The 17,031-nt window shown below is 40.8% G+C and overlaps 1 protein-coding gene across 1 annotated transcript; it reads right to left on the bottom strand.

Annotated features, from left to right (window-relative positions):
* Positions 1–281: 281 nt before the first annotated feature.
* Positions 282–1,734, bottom strand: LOC146607770 (uncharacterized). Its single transcript, XM_085348244.1, has 4 exons — positions 1,559–1,734; positions 1,262–1,369; positions 936–1,143; positions 282–746 (listed from the first exon to the last, which is right to left on the bottom strand). The coding sequence occupies exons 1-4, from the start codon at positions 1,732–1,734 to the stop codon at positions 282–284; spliced, it is 957 nt and encodes a 318-aa protein (XP_085204370.1).
* Positions 1,735–17,031: the final 15,297 nt, after the last annotated feature.

The raw sequence follows: 17,031 nt of genomic DNA, 5'->3' as shown, positions 1-17,031 counted from the left end.
TAAACATTTATAAATGACAAAAGATAGCTTTGTCGTAAAGTTTAAAACATGTCAACATTTATTAATCACTAATAAACATTTATAATTGCCAAAAGTGAGTCTTAAATGTATAATGTCACCATTTATAACACTTAGACCTAAATTACAATCAGTGCTTGAAATAACATTTAACTACTGTCAAAAATGGCAATGTATTGTAAGAGTAACACATGTAACATTAAATGTGTTTTTTAAAACACCAAACAGTCACCCACTCCAAAAAAAGTTCATGCCAGACTGGTTCAAACTGGAAATATTTTTTGTATGTCCTTAAATAAGCATCCCAGTGGTCCATCAGGGTGTCGCGAACCAAGCCAAGATGACCACTCAAGAACCATCAGGTGTTCCTCCAGCAACTTCTCAGTGCGATTTCCTCTTAGTCTACGGACATGTCCTTTGATGGTCATCCAAGCCCTTTCGATATGCTGTGTATGACTGCCAGATTGAGGATCTACAAACCACCTGCTGTGATTTACAGTGTAATGTCTGTACCCTATGTTTGTCAAAACATTTTTCTGGGCTCTCCACTCATCACTGATAATGGCACTACCCAACTTAACATGCTGTCTGATCAGAGGAACAAGGTGGCGCCTCGATCGTTTTTCAACAAGTTTTAACACGAGCCTTCGCCTTTTGTCTTTAATTCCCATCATTCCAAATACCCATTTCTTCCTTTTCCATGCATTTCCAAAGCGTCCACGTGCATACTGAAAACAAAAAGAATAAAATTAAACAGAATTAAAATGAAAAAGAATAAAATTAAATATCTACAAAGAAACATTCAAAAAGATGGTTGCTTCTACTAATTTTTTTTACTTATGGTAAAGGTTTCCATGTTTAGAGGACACAGTCAGATCTGCATTGATTCTAACAAACCTGTCTGAGAGTTTACCAACCTTTCGCTGATGACGGAGACAGCTTTCATCTATAACCACAAATTCTCTGTCACCACCAAGACGGTGTCCATTGTTTATTCTGTGTCTTTTAATTGCACGTATACAAACATGTCGAATGTGTCTTGCCATGCTACTTAGTGTTCTGGAGCTGCCAGCCACTTCATCATCGATCATATCTACTTGTCTGAGCCTGAGCCCTTGTGAAAATCTGTGATAGAAATTGAGGCAATTATTACTTACTGAGGCCCTAATTTTATTTCACAAGTCTCGTATTGGTGTTCAATTATGAAAGGTGCATTGCTATTAATGTCTACATCTACATATACCTGTAAATGAACTTCATCCAACTGAAAAGAGATGTTTTTGATTTCTCAAAGAGATAGCCAGTTCTAATTGTTCTGGAAACTCTCCTATGACTTGCTCTTTTGCAGCACCTGAGAACATATCAATGAGTTAAGTAAAGAAATGGACCCTTAAACAAGAGCATTAATTGAAAAGATAATCACAAAATTAAGTATGAAGAAAATAATAATGAAAAGAGGTTAATGCTCCCTCTTGCATTGATAACCGAAATATTTTGTTATATTTACTACATGCACTACATTATCATGCATTATACATACCACATATATTGGTCTTTCTTCACCACGGAAATCATTTTCATCTTATGGTGACAAACAGGACATCTAAGCTTCTTTTTTAGCAGGTGTTTCTTCTGCAGCCATTTAATGAGCCTTAGTGCCTTATATTTAGTTTGTTTTCCTTCTATTCTGGCGCGCAATCTCATTCCCAAAGACATTCTGGTGGAAAAAAATGAGTAATTTATTTTATTATCACCTCGAAACACCGTAAAATACTCTATGGGAGTCTAGTGCAAATCGGTTCAGAGTTAAAGAACTTCACATGCTATAGGGGCGATCGTGGCTCAAGAGTTGGGAGTTCGCCTTGTAATCGGAAGGTTGCCGGTTCGAGCCCCGGCTTGGACAGTCTCGGTTCGTTGTGTCCTTGGGCAAGACACTTCACCCGTTGCCTACTGGTGGTGGTCAGAGAGCCCGGTGGCGCCAGTGTCCGGCAGCCTCGCCTCTGTCAGTGCGCCCCAGGGTGGCTGTGGCTACAATGTAGCTTGCCATCACCAGTGTGTGAATGTGTGTGTGAATGGGTGGATGACTGGATATGTAAAGCGCTTTGGGGTCCTTAGGGACTAGTAAAGCGCTATATAAATACAGGCCATTTACCATAAAACAAGCCCTATAATCAAAAATAGTCCCACGCAAAAAAGAGGATTGTCTCACCTGTTATAATGTATCTCCGACTTTGTTATGTAGATCTAACCCGCTGGATTCATGCTAAAAAAATATGTTCCGCTGCCAAAGGGAGGGAAAACAAATTTAATTTAAACGCAGAGGAGCTTATACAAGCATCCAATCACAGTTAACTTTATTAAGGAAAGCCCCTCCTCTCAGAGCGCGACAGGCAGTGGAGCGCTCTGGAAGGTCAAGCCAAAGGGGCACGAACAGACACACTGAAGGCGCTCGTTCAAGTTGCTGCGCCATGGATGGAGCAGAAGATAAAAATTTGTGTGCGTCTGCGACTTAAACAGTTAGCACACGTTCGAAGAGATACAAAAAGCAGAGACTGGATGATCTAGATTGCACTAAGCCAACGACGTCAGCAGTTAGACATGAAGGTGAGTATAATGCTAGCTAGCTAGCTACCGAGCCATTTGGCTGCTAGCTACAGTGGCTAACTAACATCACATAACATGTGAATAGCTCTATTACTATTGGTTATTCCAAACGATTGATATCACTTAGTTGTATATTTTTAGTTTTGTTTATGTGCATCATTAAATTTATATTAAACACCCTGGTAAGGCAGTACACATAAGAATTATTTGCCTTGTTTTAGAAATGTCTGAACCACCACATGTGTATATAACATAATTTTTACAAAGTGGCTTTTTATAAATTCAAGTTGTAACCGTTTTTAATCAATATTTTATTTGAGTTTCCCAAGTTTAGATTATAAATTATTTTAGTATTGTAATTTAATAATTGTTTGTTCTTTAGATTCTTCTTCTAATCCTGCCCCTACTGCAACTGCCCTTCTTAACAAGGAGCGAGAGAAACTGACTTTTCTTAAGGAGGAACTGGAGCGCGACACCCTGATGGACCACTGGGACGCTTATTTAAGGACATACAAAAAATATTTCCAGTTTGAACCAGTCTGGCATGAACTTTTTTTGGAGTGGGTGACTGTTTGGTGTTTTAAAAAACACATTTAATGTTACATGTGTTACTCTTACAATACATTGCCATTTTTGACAGTAGTTAAATGTTATTTCAAGCACTGATTGTAATTTAGGTCTAAGTGTTATAAATGGTGACATTATACATTTAAGACTCACTTTTGGCAATTATAAGTGTTTATTAGTGATTAATAAATGTTGACATGGTTTAAACTTTACGACAAAGCTATCTTTTGTCATTTATAAATGTTTATTAGTGATTAATAAATGGTGTTATGCTTTACACTTTACAATAAGGCTCCCATTTGGCATTTATAAATGTTTATTAGTCCTTAATAAATGTTGACATGTTTTAAACTTTACCACAAAGCTATCTTTTGTCATTTATAAATGTTTAGTAGTCATTAATAAATGGTGTTATGCTTTACACTTTACAATAAGGCTCCCATTTGGCATTTATAAATGTTTATTAGTCCTTAATAAATGTTGACATGTTTTAAACTTTACAACAAAACTCTCTTTTGTCATTTATAATGTTTAGTAGTCATTAATAAATGGTGTTATGCTTTACACTTTACAATAAGGCTCCCATTTGGCATTTATAAATATTTATTATTCATTAATAAATGGTTTTATGCTTTACACTTTACAACAAAGCTCCGATTGATAGTTGTGGATATTTATAATGCATTTCTGAAGTACAATTTTATATGATAAAAAATATGTTTACAAATGCTGATTGTGCTTACAGGATAGTAACTTAGTCTGAAATGTTTAACCCTTTAGAGCCGATCGGAGCGGGAACGCTCTGTTATGCGTAACTATTTTTAAATCCCAGTAGCTCTGCAACCACGTAAGCTAGCGCAAAAATTTTTTTTGCATATGAAACCGGAGGAGTTGTACTTACATCTTATGCCATCAGCTTGTCCTAGGTCATGGTTTCCTTCCACATAAAGCTTTGCAAAAACTGCATAAAAAGCGCTTGCAGGAACAAAAACATAATATTCCAGAAACACGCTTTACCGATCCGATCAGCTGTCCATAACACTTCCTACGTTGGAATAGACGTCAGCGCGAACTTTTGCATTTCCGCCATTACCTGCCCGAAACCGGAAGTGACGTCATTTTCGCGGAAATGTAGTCTTTTTTGCGATCAGGGCCTCAGGGCCTATACTGCTCTTTTTAAAAGTTATCTTTGACTTTATGACTTTCTGTGTCGTTTCTGGGATGCTTAGGACTCATATTGCACTGCTGGAAATAGTTTATTTTGATGCATATGCTGCTTTTTTGCAAATTTGCAGTATAATATTCATTTTCGTTTTTCCTGCAGTGTATAAAAATTGGTGTATTTCAAAAATAAAACTATGAAGACACTCAAAATAAATTTCCTGTGGTGGGAAACTATTTTGTGCAACTTTTTTGTATTTACAGTTTTGAGGGATAAGCCTCTTAAATTTCTCTAACTACAAATATATGTTAAAAAATCAAAAACGATTTTCTATTTTTTTGTAGTTTATTGCACTTTTTGCAATTTATGTAATTACTATGCACTTAATGAATACATATTATTAAAATCTGGGCTATAATGGTTGTATTGATGTATAGCAACTTGAAATGCTCCCAAAAATGGCTCCACAGCATGTAAAAATATAATATAAGCTCTGGCGGACTTGGTTCTATGGTAGGTCTTAAAGGGTTAATATAGCAACTCTAGATGAAATATATAGGTGAACACATTTGGCTCACTATTTGGCAAGAAACCGGTCAGTTTTTTTCCTCTTTCTCACCCTTAACTAATGCATAATAAACCATTAATAATGGTTTATAAAGCATTTACAAATTAATTAATAATATAGCTATAAACTATTTATTAGCATCTATAAGGGGAGCCTTATTGTAAAGTGGTACCTAACTTTCTTCAACATCTTTGCAAAGTAAAAATAGATTTGATTGAATTTAAGTATAAATTTAAGCACAGAAAGTAAAAGTGAAACAATGCTATTCTCACTTTACCTAACAATAGAATGGACATACTGCCTTTTACCTTGACACTAAATGCTAGTTAGATGTAAATCATGCGTAATCACATAGGACCATTTTTAAAGCTCCTTACTTTACCTGAACAGAGTGGTTCTCTTTTACATTTTTGTCAGACTCCTTCCTCAAAAAGTAACAAATAAATTGTGAAATTGGAAAAAATTATAAAATCGGTCCTGTATAAACAATTATTGGCATTCCCTACAGCAAATCCAATTAGTGTGGGTTTTTTTTTTTTTTATCATTTACATCTTTTGATCTCGTCCTTTCCTTTATGTGTGTCATGTTTGTTTACAGCGACAAGGAGTGGGGCAGATATTCACTTTTAACTGCCTCAGTTTTATCAAAGCTGACAAAAACTAGAGGGCACAGTGAGATGAAGAGCAAGATGGAAGGCCACAGGCAGTCAGAGCCCTCACAAATAATACCAGAATAATAAACACACTGAGCAAATCAGAGAGGCCATGCTGGCAGACATCTCTTTATCTGGAACGTCACTGCAGCTTGATTTAAGATTCACCATTTCTAACACATTAGCTGCTGCCACCTGGAACGGCAAATGTGTGCCATGTTACAATTCAAACATCTCTGATTTGTGTTGAAGGAGAATATATTAGGTTTCTAAAATGGCACTCAGGATATTTTAATACCTTTTCAATAATGCCTGGAATTCAATTCAATAGAACTCCCAAAGATATTTTGTAAAAAGTGGAAAGTTTAAAATCAGCAGAATACAACAGAAAACAACTTACTCTTATGCAAGAATTGTTTCCCCTACTTAACTAAACAAAGGTTATTTCAAGGTCCACCACTTGAAAAGCTTTGTATGATTCCAGAAAGCTATATTTATGTTGCCTTTTAGATAGCCCTTTTCTTGGAGTGTGTTAATCGCTCTTCCCTCTAAAGGTACATTTTCTCATTTTTCTAATGTGTGTGTACTTCTCAAGCTCGGTTCCTCTACCAGTAACCTAGATGTTTAAGGGAACTGCATGTGAAATTTTGGTCAGACACCTCTGATGTTGTGATTTGGCACTATATAAATAAAACTGAATTGACTTGAACTTACCAAGTCCAAATTACATCCTAATGTCCTTGTTGTAGATCCTGGTCAGGTGGTTTAGTCAACGTCTCACTCAAACCTGGCTTGATCTATATTCCACTCCAGTCTTACTGATGAGCTAGCTTAGACTGTTGAAGCCTATGCAGAAGAGCAGCAGGGATAGTACACCATGGTACTTTCTGCACTTGATAGTGACTTGTGTGATTGCTTTGAAGTAGGCTTCCAGTGTTGTCTTCCAGTCCCATTGAGCTCCTGATGAATGTTATCTGTCTGCTGTTAGCCTTGTACAGTCCCAGGCACTCTATTATCTATGTGTGGAGCACTGCGTAGTAGGCTCTCTTGTTGTCAATCAAGAGAGTGCTCAGGTTGGACTGCTTGGTCAGAGTGCTGGTGTACTGCTCTATCAACCAGTAGCTGGTGCTTTGATTCTCTGGTGTTATTTCCAGTGACCTTCCAAACTGTGCTTACTGTGTCCCTTCAATACTTGGTTGGTTTCATATTACTGTGAGGGAACAATGATGTATTAAAGAGTTAACATAAATGTTAACCTAGCCTGTAAAGAATTTAACATTAGCTGATTAACTATTAGCAGTTACCTGATAGCCCCGTTAGTCACTTATTATCATTAATGTACTGGATACCAGATTGCAGGTCATGGATGGAATATTGAGCTGTGCTAGAACAGATTACAGACGCATGGAGAACGGGCAGGTTGCTGGTTGTTCGGAGCTGAAACCGCTGAAACCAAGCAGAGCTAAGCTGAGCAAATAACAAATAAAATCAGAGCAGCCCAGTCAGATGGTTTCAGTCCTTAAGATATTTTCTTATAGCTAATACCACACTTCATCCAAACTTTATTTGCAGATTTTCCATAAATCTTTAAATTTGATCTTCTTCTACAATAATTAAAGCATTTAGATGTGTTAGCTACTGTGTTGTTTGTTGTACCCTTGTTTTGGATTTTTTAAAAACCCTGGAGAGTTCAGGTTGTGCTGAAGAATAAAGGCGGTTATACCAAATATTGAATTTCAAGCTCACTTGAATTGTACAAAGCTTTTTTCTTATGTATATCTTATGTTCTTGTGTGTGTGTGTGTGTGTGTGTGTGTGTGTGTGTGTATAGATAGATGGTTATATCTATAGATACATATAGATATATCTATGCATATAATTCCTGCAGTGTCAAATACTGCACCAGTGTGCTTTGTTACTAGATCAGCCATCTAAGAATGCCTTGTGAACGCAGGCTTGCTTTATTTTCTGTTGCTGGTTCACAACATTAACCCTGCATGCTGTGTCCCTGTGTACAGTAGAGGCATTCAGAAAGAGTACTGAGATCTGAGTAGGTCATCCACATTTTGTCAGTGCTCAGAGTCCACAATCATTGTAGTTACTTATATAAGGAAAATAAACTTGAAGTATAAAAATAAGCTTTGGATCTCATATGCATATAGCTCAAATAAATCCAGGCTGTTCCACTGCCTGTGTAGACAGATGGATAGAATGAAATAAGAGGGTATCTGCATAACTGTTCTGCAGGTGGAACAACTAAAAATGTGGCTGAAATGCTGTCACTGTAAACAAAGCTTAAGAGTATCTGTTAATGAAAAGTGGGGAAAAAGTGGGAACCACTTGATTTTGATTGCCCTTGGATGAATATGGGGGCTTGCAAGAGACAAGTTGGACGTTGGACACTCTACATGAGCAGGCTGATCCCACAGGTATTAAAGTTGGTTTGAGGTCTGTTGTTGTTTGTGATAGGTCAAGCATTATGTCTTGGACGTGAGTCAGATTTTAAATAAAAAATAAAGTAGGTCAATTCAGGAGTCCTGTATTTTATATTGACATGCAACTGACACACATGGAATACTGCAGTCACAGCACCCTCAACCTTAACCTCAAGATGCTTTATATTGCAAGGTAAAGACTATAGAACAATAAGAGAAAACAATCACCTCCTTTAAGAAAGTGCTTGCAGCAGTGGGAAGGAAAAACTCCCTTTTTAACAGGAAGAAACCTCTGGCAGAACCAGGCTCAGGAAGAGCAATCCGCCCCAACCAGGTGGGGATGATGGGAAGAAGACAGGACAAAAGCCACACTGTGGAATAGAGCCAGTAATTAATAATAACTAATGATTAAATGCAGAGTGCTGTATAAAGACATAGAGAGTGAAAAAGGGGGAGTGTAGAAGACCACTCAGGGCATCATGGGAAGCCCCCAGCCTGGGCCTATGAAATGATTTAAGGCTAATTTTAAATGTAGAGAGGGTGTTTGTCTCCTGAATCCAAACTGGGAGCTGCTTCCAAATGGGCCTGAAAGTTGAAGATTCTATACCCCAGGAACCATACGTAAAACAGCAGTCTGAGAGTGAAGTGGTCAATTTGGGTGATATATTTTAAGATAAGATGGGGCATGAGTATTCTAAGGATGTTAAACTCTAGATTTAACAGGGAACCAAGGAAGAGAAGCCAATATGGGAAAATGTCCTCTCTATTTCTAGTCCAGTACCATAGCATTTAGAGAGCAAACAACAGAGGAGCCGAAACGTCACCTCTTTCACTGACCACTGCAGAGGCTAATTGTAGCTCTAGTTGTGATTGCAGTCACTGGATGTCATGGCTCTTTGTAATTGCATCTGTTTGTGTTTTGGCTCTTGTGATTCTGGCTGTGACACCTTGGTTTTTAATGAGCGTAACCCTGACTACATGCAGTTGTTGTGTGCATGCAGTGATGGTTGTGCTGTCTGAGCATTGCATTGAAGCAGCGTATTCCTGAACTCCTGCAGCGTGTTTTAACACATCTGTCATAGAAGCACAGTAGGTTCAAAGCTGCAACCTAAGTCAAAATAATAACCTCAAAATTACAATGTTTTTAGACTGAACCAAGATGCAGATGCAAAAAAAGACTCAAGCACTGACTGAAAGACAAACAAGTTCTATCGAGGAAACAAGGGAAATTTGGGTGTATGTAAGAAAAATCAGGGACAGGTCAGTGAATGGGGTTGACAGGAGGTAGGACCGAGGACAAGTTAGCAGCTGAGGAAAATAAAACCCACCCAGAGACATATGTAAACTATTTAAAGGGATGTCAATGGCATGGAATCATCAAGAAGAAGATAAAGAAGAACAGACACAAAAGAGAAGAAACTAAAATAACAAAACATGAGCATAGTAAAATAAAAACTGCATGATGAACTAAATGTAACATTTCTGTATTAGTCTTGTGTTTTTGCCTGTGATTCTGTACTACACCTCCCTACTTGGTTTGCATATATATGTTTCTTTATTGGATAAGCTCTTTCATCACCCTGACGATATTTGACACTGAGGTGTTTCTTGGTTTTTTCTTAAGGATATCCATAACAAGGCGTATAAAGGCTTGTTTCGCTCATTATTTAGAGGTCTAAGCATATAACAGTCCATTAGTGAGTTGGAAAAAAACAAGTACATAATACAAGATATCTGGTGTCATCCAAAGTGAGTCTAAATTCCTGCATGCCAGGCACAATTACATTAGAAGAGAAAAGTGTGGAAGTGTGAGTGATAGGGAAAGTAGAAACACAAAAGAAGAAAATTCCTGTGCTTTTCAGATCCACAATCTCTGACACATTTGCAGTGTAACTTTTGACACACTATCATTATTTCAGCGGGAGCTGATGGGTGGAATGCACAGCAGAGAGCAAGGTCCTCATCACAGCAATGAAGATGGACACGGTAAGCACCCGTGATTTTATAATGTAACTGACATTTCACTTTAGATCCTCCTCTAGAAAATAATTATAATTTCCACACACATAGTAAGACGTCAATGGACCCTGAAGTCACATTTCACCTTTCATTTTCTAAGAAAAAAATGTTATTTTGACAGGTAAGTAGGAGTCTGAAATTTCATAATATAATACGCAAACTGTAGTAACTTTAAAGAGTTTTGCAAAAATTCATTGTCATTTTAATGTCACAGTACTCTGCTTACAGAAAATCTGAATTAAAAAGTCATTTTGTGAGGTAAGTCATAAAATCTATAAGCCTGTGATGGTGAATATTTGAACCTACACCAATTGTAAAACTTTTTTCCATCATTTCCACAAGCAAATTTATATTAAATATGAATTGAAATCAATTCTGCTACTTTACAAGATGTTGTCTTAAATAATAAATATGATGTGAGCAGCTGTGACATTGTTGTAGTTCTTGGCATGGCATGGAGAACAGTATGACCACTAGGTAGGTCTTTAGTCTGATGTAGTGCTAAATGTCAAAATGTCAGTGTGAATGTTATCTGAAGACCGTAAGACCCAACAAGAAGAGGAAAACCGTTTGTAGTGTTGTATCAAATACAAAATTATGTTGAAAATACTCACTATATAATGCAATCATTTGCAAACCTAAAGAAACAACAGAAATATTAGCGATGAAAAGGTACAATCTGCTGTCACTGGGTGGTTGTAAACACTGGATCTTGAGATGAAAGCTCTTGATGAGTTGCTCTTGTCAAAACAAGTTTTTGTTATGTTAAATCAAGTAGTATGAGGTTTGCTGCCTTTGCAAACTGTGGAGGAAAACCCTAACACTTACACCGCTCAGGAGTGTGTATCTGGTCAACTTGCTGCATCACACCAAGTAAACACTATTTGTCTAACCCAAGGGTAGCAGCCAAATAACTTTTTTTCCCCTTCCATCTACTGCCAGGAAAAGTAGTTTTTTGTGTTTTGTTGTGTTAAAGGAAAAGACAGTGAGAGCAAGTGAGATGTAAGATATAAGGAAGTGTGAAGAGAAGGAATTTAAATTGGCTCTCAAGCCACAGGTTGCACACCAATGAGGGTTTACCCCTGGCCAACAAATGTGATCTTAAAGTCAGGGTCAATTTTGTTTGCAGATGGAGGTTGAGAAGGAGGGGATGAGGGGCCCTGAAAAAAAAGGACTACTGGTGAAAGAAATAGGAAGAGGTGTGTGGAATTCATATAGCTTCAGCCCTATCAAGTCGACCTTGCTACAAAATGATAGAAACAAATTGTTTCAGATTCTCACTTCTCATCCTCTCTGTTCCTCCCCTCCCTTTCCCAGCGAATACTCTTTCGCCTACTGTTTCCCCCTCCTTTTCTCTACAACACTTATCAGATTACACTTAATTGGAAAAGTCATTTTGATGGAGGGGGAAATTATTTGTTTCTCTATATTTGTTAATCTATTTCCCTGTCATTTCCTTAGCTTCAGGAAGCCAATGTTGTCATTCCACCGTTACCTCCTCACTCTGTCTCCTCATCATCTTTATCTTTCTGTCATGTGTCAGTAAGCCTTGACTGTTCTGAACAGTCCATCAGCTTATGGACAGTGGATTTAATGTTGAATTAGTGGCCATTTAATTTGTGAGAGGTTGATAACCACTTTCACCTAACACATCAAAAGTGGTGCAACTGTTACGTAGTTGGTTATGAAAAGCCAGTGTTGGGGAGTAACGGAATACATGTACCGCCGTTACGTATTTAAAATACAAAATATGAGTAACTGTATTCCGTTACAGTTACCGTTTAAAAGGGTGGTATTCAGAATACAGTTACTTTGTTGAAATAAATGGATTACACTGCGGTACTTTCCTGTTTCATTTTGTCGCGGGTCAGGACTGTTTGGGTTTTGTTTGACAGCTACGTGCTCTTGTTCCAGGCGGCAGCGTTATGGTTGACTGTGTGTTTGCGACTGTGTGTTTCCTGGGTGAGAGAGCGCCTTTTCGTTGTTGTTGTTGTTGTTGTGCTAAGCTAACAGGCAGAATGCTACAAGCATAGCTCTAAAGAATGTAGCATCATGGGCAGTGTAGTCCGTGTTGCAGGGAGAATGGACTGCCATACACGTTATGTGTCTGTGAGCGCGAGGAGGGAGAAAAAGGGGAGTGGAAAGGTACGAGTTGTCATCGAGGAAAAACGGCAGCTGGAAGCATGTAAATATAATAATAACCAGTTCAGCCAAGAAGAGTGCCTGACGAGCCCAGTTGTAAGTAAGCTATTTTGTGGTAAAACAATCAGCATGCTGTCGTGGTCTGGGTGAGTCACAGTGCCTGGCTTTCCTCTTCTGGGTGGAGTCATCATCACTCCTCCCAGGGTTCCCACCTGGAGCTGATTACTCACGTTGGGCTTTTCTGTTCCACCATAGCTGGTACGATCCACTGTATGTTCTCCAGTCTTCGCTGCCTGCCTCCCTGCCTCACCATCTAGAACTCAGGATCCATTTATCACCATACTCACGTAGGCCTCACATCCACGCTCCCCCCCCCCCCCCCCTCCTGTGCTACTCTACTTGCAAACAATGCCCTTCACCCCTGACTCTCGAAACCCTGTTTTCCAGTCAAGCTTTGCCTGTCACTGCCCGTGCTCACAGCCCTCCTCGCTTGGGAATATCACAGCTCATGTTCATGCTCCAAGCTCATGGTTAAGCTCACAGCGCCTAGCTCGTGCTCACGCCCATAGCTCTATAGAGAACACAAACGAACTGCAGTTTATGAAAATTAAACTTATGCCTTTTGAAGCAAGTTGGCTTCAGTGCGGAAGCCCAACTTTTACTTTGAAGACATGCATCCTCCATTACTGGTTTCATCACACTTTTTCAAGTATTACTACCACTTAGCTAGTGGTAATGTTTTGCTACTAGTGCAGACAAGTGACCAAAGCAGCACATTTTTGATGCAGCACCAACTTTTTGACTTTACTTAACCACAACCAACAGCTTCAGTGAACCATTCACCAACCACACACATTGTTCCCTCGCAGTCAGTGGTTGTATCTCTTCTAATACGGTGGACCTGCTTTGTATGCACAATTTCACATAAGAAACCTTTATGCTAGTGAGGTAACCGTCATTTCTGAAGCGCAGAAACATCGATAGCTTTAAGGATCTGAGTGACTGTAATAAAGGCCACACAATGATGGCTAAAACAGTGAGTCAGAACATTTCTTCAGTGGTAGGTTTGACAGTTTGCAGATCAGGTACATGTCTTCATCACTGAATACAGAAGCTTTATTACAGTTTTTGCCCGTTGCTTGAACACATTTTGCAAAACTTTGCTCATTGTGCCAAAACTCTAAACACAAGTAAACATGACACAACACTGGGAAATATACAATTCACATCTGTGCCAAATTAAAACTCTACTCTCAAAACCTAAACTCTGCTGTCAAAACCTAACATTCCTTTGTCAAAATGAAACTCTGTTGACAAAATGACACATACTTGCATCATATGCAAACACTTACAGATCAGGGGGAACACACTAGTCTACTTTATATAAAACACTGCAGTCTTTGATTTTCATTGTTTATTCAGACGCAGATGCACAGGCAGCTCAGTGCGCACTCGCGGAGCAGATACTGCACATGGAGCGGACATTCCCGGACTCTCTCATCATTGCTCTTGGGGACTTTAACAAAGCCAATCTGAGCCATGAGCTTCCCAAATACAAGCAGTATATTACAGTTTTTGCCCGTTGCTTGAACACTATAAACCCATGCTTAGACTAAAGTAACACAACGTGAAGCTGTTGTTACCATACCTCAAACACATGTACCCCTACCTTAAACAAAAGCGCTGCTTTGCACCCCAGTACCAATTATGCAACACACCTACTCCCTCATGCAACACACATGGTCCTGCATGCTACACTCTATTTCATACATAAGACACTTCGCTCACAAAATGAAATCTCAGGGTGCCATTCGGAAAACACATGTATCCAAAATACAAAACACATCGGGTAATTGCAACCACTCAAATACACACCTGAAGGCACCTACTTGCAAAACCGAACACCAATTAGCCAACTACAAAAAGCCCTCAGCGTAGCCATTCCAAGAACTTTGCAAGCATGGATGGAGGGAGAGCAAGAGGATATTTACCCCGGTGCCTAGCGGGAGAGGACATTGCTTGCGATGTTGATGAGGTCCTGTGGCCAGACCCCAACAGACGGCGGGATCCATGAGCCCACTTATGCACAATTGTCATGGTTTTTTGTGTTTACAGTATAGTGTTTTTTCTATTGCAGTACTATTGTGTTGTTGTTGTTTTATTTGCTGTACCTGTATTCATGGTACTGCAATGTACAGTATTGAGTAGGTCTATTTGCGTTTATGGTTGTTTGGAAATGTGTCTCCTGTAAATGTGCCTTCTGAATAAACAATGGGAATCAAGGACTGCAGTGTTTTATGTACAGCAGACTAGTGTGTTCCCCCTGATCTGTGAGTGTTTGCATATGGTGCAGGTATGTGTCATTTTGTCAACAGAGTTACATTTTGACAAAGGAATGTTAGGTTTTGACAGCAGAGTTTAGGTTTTGGGAGTAGAGTTCCAATTTGGCACAGATGTGAATAGTATATTTCCCAGTGTTGTGTCATGTGTACTTGTGTGTACAGTTTTGGCACAGCGAGCGGGGTTTTGCAAAATGTGTTCAAGCAGTGGGCAAAAACTGTAAATGCCCGACCAGAGAGGAGAGGACATTAGACCACTGTTACAGCACGATCAGCGGGGCCTATCGCGCGGTGCCCCGCGCTTCACTCGGACTTTCTGACCACGTCATGATCCACCTAATCCCCGCGTACAGACAGAGGCTGAAGCTCTCCAAACCTGTCGTGAGGACTAAAAAACTGTGGAGCAACGAGGCTGTGGAGGAGCTTCGCACGTGTTTGGAGTCTACAGACTGGGACACAATGAAGGCTGCTTCTAACAGCTTGGACGAGTTTACGGACACTGTCACCTCCTATATCCACTTCTGTGAGGACAGCATTGTGCCATCACGCACCAGGGTGAGTTATAACAATGACAAACCCTGGTTTACTCCTAAACTCAAAAAGCTGTGGCTGGAAAAGAGAAAGGCGTTCAGAAGCGGAGACAGGGACTGCTACAGAGAGGCCAAGTACAGGTTCACTAAAGAAGTGGACATTGCTAAACATCAGCACTCTGAGAAGATGCAGCAGCAGATCTCAGAGAATGACTCGGCCTCTGTGTGGAAAGGTTTTAGGAATATCACAAACTACAAGCCTAAAACCCCCCACTCCACTGATGACTTGCTCTTAGCCAACACCCTTAACGACTTCTACTGCCGTTTTGACGAGCCATCAGGCAGCCTTCACACCTCCAACGGCCCCAACAATAGAGGCACTTTGGACACTAATTCCCCCACCTCTCCCCCCTCCATAGAGCCATCACCACCTTCAAACTGTTCACCTACAACACCCCCCTCCTCACCCCACACAAAATAGGATTTCACACCACCTCCTCCCACCACAACTCTTCATATTCATGAAGCAGATGTGAGGAAGCAGTTTAAGAACCTGAATGCTCGGAAAGCTCCCGGCCCAGACGGCGTGTCTCCTGCCACCCTCAGACACTGTGCAAACGAGCTGGCCCCAGTGTTTTCTGGCATTTTCAACTCCTCACTGCAGGCATGTCATGTGCCTGCCTGCTTCAAGTCCTCCACCATAATCCCTGTCCCCAAGAAACCTAGGATCACTGGACTAAATGACTACAGACCCGTGGCTCTGACATCTGTGGTCATGAAGTCTTTTGAGCGCCTAGTTCTCTCCCATCTCAGGACCCTCACGGCCCCCCTCCTGGACCCCCTGCAGTTTGCATATAGAGCCAACAGGTCTGTAGACGACGCCATCAACATGGCCCTACACTTCATCCTGCAGCATCTGGACTCCCCAGGAACCTACGCCAGGATCCTGTTTGTGGACTTCAGCTCTGCCTTCAACACCATCCTTCCAGACCATCTCCGAGACAAGCTTTCCCAGATGAATGTGCCTGATCCCATCTGCCGGTGGATCACTGACTTCCTGACGGACAGGAAGCAGCATGTGAGGCTGGGAAAGAATGTCTCGGACTCCCGGACCATCAGCACCGGCTCCCCTCAGGGCTGTGTTCTTTCTCCTCTGCTCTTCTCCCTGTACACCAACTGCTGCACCTCCACCCACCAGTCTGTCAAGCTAATCAAGTTTGCAGATGACACCACCGTTATTGGGCTCATCTCTGACGGGGATGAGTCTGCCTACAGGAGGGAGGTTGAACGTCTGGTGTCCTGGTGCAGCCACAACAACCTGGTGCTGAATGCCCAGAAGACAGTGGAGATTATTGTGGACTTCAGGAAGCACACAGCCCCACTCCCCCCCCATCATCCTGACTGACACCCCCATCACCTCTGTGGACTCATTCCGCTTCCTGGGTACCACCATCACCCAGGACCTGAAGTGGGAGCCCACCATCACCTCCGTCATCAAGAAAGCCCAGCAGAGGATGTACTTCCTGAGGCAGCTGAAGAAATTCAACCTGCCAACACGGACGATGATGCAATTCTACACTGCAATCATCGAGTCCATCCTCACCTCCTCCATCACCGTGTGGTACGCTGGAGCCACTATCAGGGACAAACAGAGACTGCAGCGTGTTGTGCGCTCTGCTGAGAAGGTGATTGGCTGCAGACTCCCATCTCTGCAGGACCTGTACACCTCCAGGACATTGCGGCGTGCAGCTCGGATCTCAGCTGACCCTTCTCACCCTGGACACAGTCTGTTTGACCTGCTCCCCTCAGGCAGGAGGCTCCGGTCCATTCGCACCAGAACCTCTCGCCATAAGAACAGTTTCTTCCCCTCTGCTGTTGGACACATGAACAATAACCATAGGACTGTTCCCACCACTAACACATGACCCTACGCTGTGTCACTGCATCATTCCATGTTTGGCACTGATCACCACCTGCACTCATGTATATATCTTT

This window comes from Diplotaxodon limnothrissa, linkage group LG23 (genome assembly GCF_057381915.1).
Source record: "Diplotaxodon limnothrissa isolate DT_005_m linkage group LG23, D_limnothrissa_male_GT1.1, whole genome shotgun sequence".
Taxonomy (NCBI): Eukaryota; Metazoa; Chordata; class Actinopteri; order Cichliformes; family Cichlidae; genus Diplotaxodon; species Diplotaxodon limnothrissa.
The sequence above is the reverse complement of the archived record's forward strand: the minus strand, read 5'-3'. Positions and strand labels throughout refer to the sequence as shown.

Bases quoted from the DNA above. Each gene is read 5' to 3' on its own strand.
- LOC146607770 (XM_085348244.1), bottom strand. From the start codon at position 1,734: ATGTCTTTGGGAATGAGATTGCGCGCCAGAATAGAAGGAAAACAAACT. The intron at 1,370-1,558 runs GTATGTATAATG...ATATGTTCTCAG, and splicing joins AAGAAAGACCAATATATGTG to GTGCTGCAAAAGAGCAAGTC. The intron at 1,144-1,261 runs GTATATGTAGAT...TTTCTATCACAG, and splicing joins TGGATGAAGTTCATTTACAG to ATTTTCACAAGGGCTCAGGC.